The following is a 2,630-nucleotide window of genomic DNA, read 5'->3' as shown; positions in this document are numbered from 1 at the left end:
CCCTCCCTGGTGTCAGAGCTGCAGACCCCTCCCTGGTGTCAGAGCTGCAGACCCCTCCCTGGTGTCAGAGCTGCAGACCCCTCCCTGGTGTCAGAGCTGCAGACCCCTCCCTGGTGTCAGAGCTGCAGGCCCCTCCGTGGTGTCAGAGCTGCAGACCCCTCCCGGGTATCAGGACACTGACTGGAAAGGCCCCCCCACATCCCTGAACTCCAAAGGGTATGTCCTTTGGTGCTTTTTTTTTGGCTCTGTCTGCCAGGCTGGAGTGCAGTTGTGGTACTCAAGCCATCCTCCCACGTCAGCCTTCTGAGTAGCTCGATCTACAGGTGCACACCACCATGCCCAGAGAGTTTTTAGTTTTCTGTGAAGACAGGGTCTTGCTGTGTTGCCCAGGCTGGTCTGGAACTCTTGGACTCAGGTGATCCCCCACACATGGCAGCTTTGACACTTGACCATTTCCTCCCAAGCTCTACCCTGACACTGGCTCTGTGTCCCAGAGACTTAATCAGAAGCTGGTAGAAGGACTGTGAAGTGTGTCACCGTGGGAACTGCCATCAACCCACAGCTGGCCGGCCTACCTGCACGCCCACCTTGGCCCCGAGCTTGGCAGGGAGAGGGGGGTGTATTGGACTCTGGGGAGAGCAGCTGCCTGCGCTGGCAGGGTCCTCCTGTCTCAGGGTTAACGCTCTCAGCTGTATTTGATTTCTCCTCAGCCAGAGGGGGTAAGATGGCCTTCCCGGAAGCACAGGTGGGCTGCGTGTCAGAGGCCCTGGACAGCCTGTGCCTCTCCTGGGCCTCCCAGCAGGGGTGGCTCTCACCTCTCGGGAGGGGAGACCCCAGGAACCGGCCCCTGCCCTCAGCCACAGCCTCACAGGTTCCTTGTGTTTCTCGGGGTCTGGGGCGGGCACAGGCTCTGTGGGTACACACGGCACAGTCAGGCTCCCATCCTTCTAGAAGGCTGCAGAGTGGCGCGTGGGCAGCTGTGTGACGCGGCCGCAGATCTCCATCTGGCCTGGCCTGCAGCAGCTCCCTAGGCCCTCTGCTACCTCCCCTGCCTACCTTTGGGTACACGTCCTCTTGACCTTTTCTTCTGTAATAAAGCAAAAGCGTGTGATCTCTTTTCTCACCAAGGAATAAAACGTCTCTGAATACCACAGACGTGATGCCGGGCTTTTGGGGACCGGGGGACATCCTAGGGCCCTGAGGGAGGAGCCCCATGGGTGCCGACGTCGGGCCCCAGGCCCTGCACCGAGACATCCCCTCACCTCACCCCAGGCGGCTGGGCATGCTGGGAAGTCCTCCCAGGCTGTGTGTGTGAATCATGCTGTTTCTTCTCTATTTTCTCTCTCTGTCTGTTTATTTTTGTTGTGTGTCACTCTGACCAGCCGGCTGCCCTGTCTCTTCCCTCCATGCTCCGCTTCGCCCGCTGCCGGCCAGAGGTGACCAGGTCCGGCTCTCAGCACGGCCACCGGCCGGGGGGCCATGGGGAGCTCCGCCTCCTCCCTGGCCGCAGAGACCGAGTCGGACCACAGCTTCCCCCGGGGGCCGCCCTACCCAGGTCCCCCGGCAGCGGCTGGCTGGTGTAGGAGCGGCCCAGGGGGACCCGTCTGGGGAGGTGCCCTGGTCAGCCGGCAGCACCAGCCCCCACGGCCCCGGGCCCGAAGGTAAGAGGTGGGGAGGGGTGGCCCCGGAGGGGTCCCGGGGGCAGAGGGCCTCTTTGTCAGGGTGCCCCCTCCTTGGCAGAGGTGCTTGCAGAGATGGGGGGGGTCCCTGCTCCTTCCAGTTGTAGCAGCTGTCTTCCCAGGGTGCAGAAGCTGGGACCCCGGCCTCGGCCCGGCTGCTCGTGGGTGGGAATGGGGCTTGTGCGCAGTCCCGGCGGCCCTGTTTCTCACGCTGCGCTGCTGCACGCAGAGAGGCTGTTCTGAAGCTTCTCTTTGGGCTGGGGTCGCTGGCGGCTGCATGCTCTGGGCATGGTGCCTGCTGCCCACGGTTTCAGCACTCGCTGGGCTCCACCTGCTGCCCCTCCGGGGGTCACAGGCCGCATGGCTTGGTGGCCGAACTCCACGTGCTGGCTCCTCACAACTGTTACCGCGGCCTTGGCTACCCGCTGCGTCCCTCGGGAGCCCCATTGGGTTCTGGGGTGCCTGGTGTGGAGGCAGCCCAGGCGGCGAGGTCTGGACTAGCTGGACACCACCGATGCTCCTGCCGTCACCCCGTCCTGGCCCTCACTAGAGGCAGGGACCCGGGGCCGGGGCCTCGGGCCGGTGCTGCGGTGGCAGCTCTTGCTGTCACAGAGGGTCCAGGCCCGGCCTCTGCAGGCAACGTGCCTGCGTCTCACACTCGAAAGCGCCTGTCAGGCTGCACCTGGTGGCAGCTTCCTGCAGACCCAGCTCCCATGTGGGACGGCATCCTGCTGTCTGCTGGCCCCCAGGTCGGGGGGATGGGTATGGAGCTGCAGGCAGTGGGCAAGGCCATGACAGGTGGCCAGGCCTGGGGACCAGCCTCCAGGTGGCATCCAAGCTGAGGCCTGAGCTCCAGCTGACAAGGGCTGAGGATGCAGGGGATTAGCCAGGCGCCGTGTGGGAGAGCCCTGGAGTGCCATCTCAGAGTTACCCCGATAGACAGGGAGGTGT

At 64.2% G+C, this 2,630-nt stretch overlaps 1 protein-coding gene across 1 annotated transcript in view; it reads left to right on the top strand.

The window, feature by feature from the left end:
* Window positions 1-6: 6 nt before the first annotated feature.
* CAPN15 (calpain 15) overlaps window positions 7-2,630 on the top strand; it is a 20,684-nt gene continuing 18,060 nt past the window's right edge. Inside the window, exon 1 of the mRNA XM_017860721.1 lies at window positions 7-1,661. Within this exon, the coding sequence (XP_017716210.1) occupies window positions 1,480-1,661 (182 nt within the window). The 5' untranslated portion in view covers window positions 7-1,479. The remainder of the gene's footprint in view (window positions 1,662-2,630) is intronic.

The sequence above is a fragment of the Rhinopithecus bieti genome, unplaced genomic scaffold (genome assembly GCF_001698545.2).
Source record: "Rhinopithecus bieti isolate Rb0 unplaced genomic scaffold, ASM169854v2 scaffold_56641, whole genome shotgun sequence".
Taxonomy (NCBI): domain Eukaryota; kingdom Metazoa; phylum Chordata; class Mammalia; order Primates; family Cercopithecidae; genus Rhinopithecus; species Rhinopithecus bieti.
This window is presented reverse-complemented; position numbering and strand designations above follow the sequence as displayed.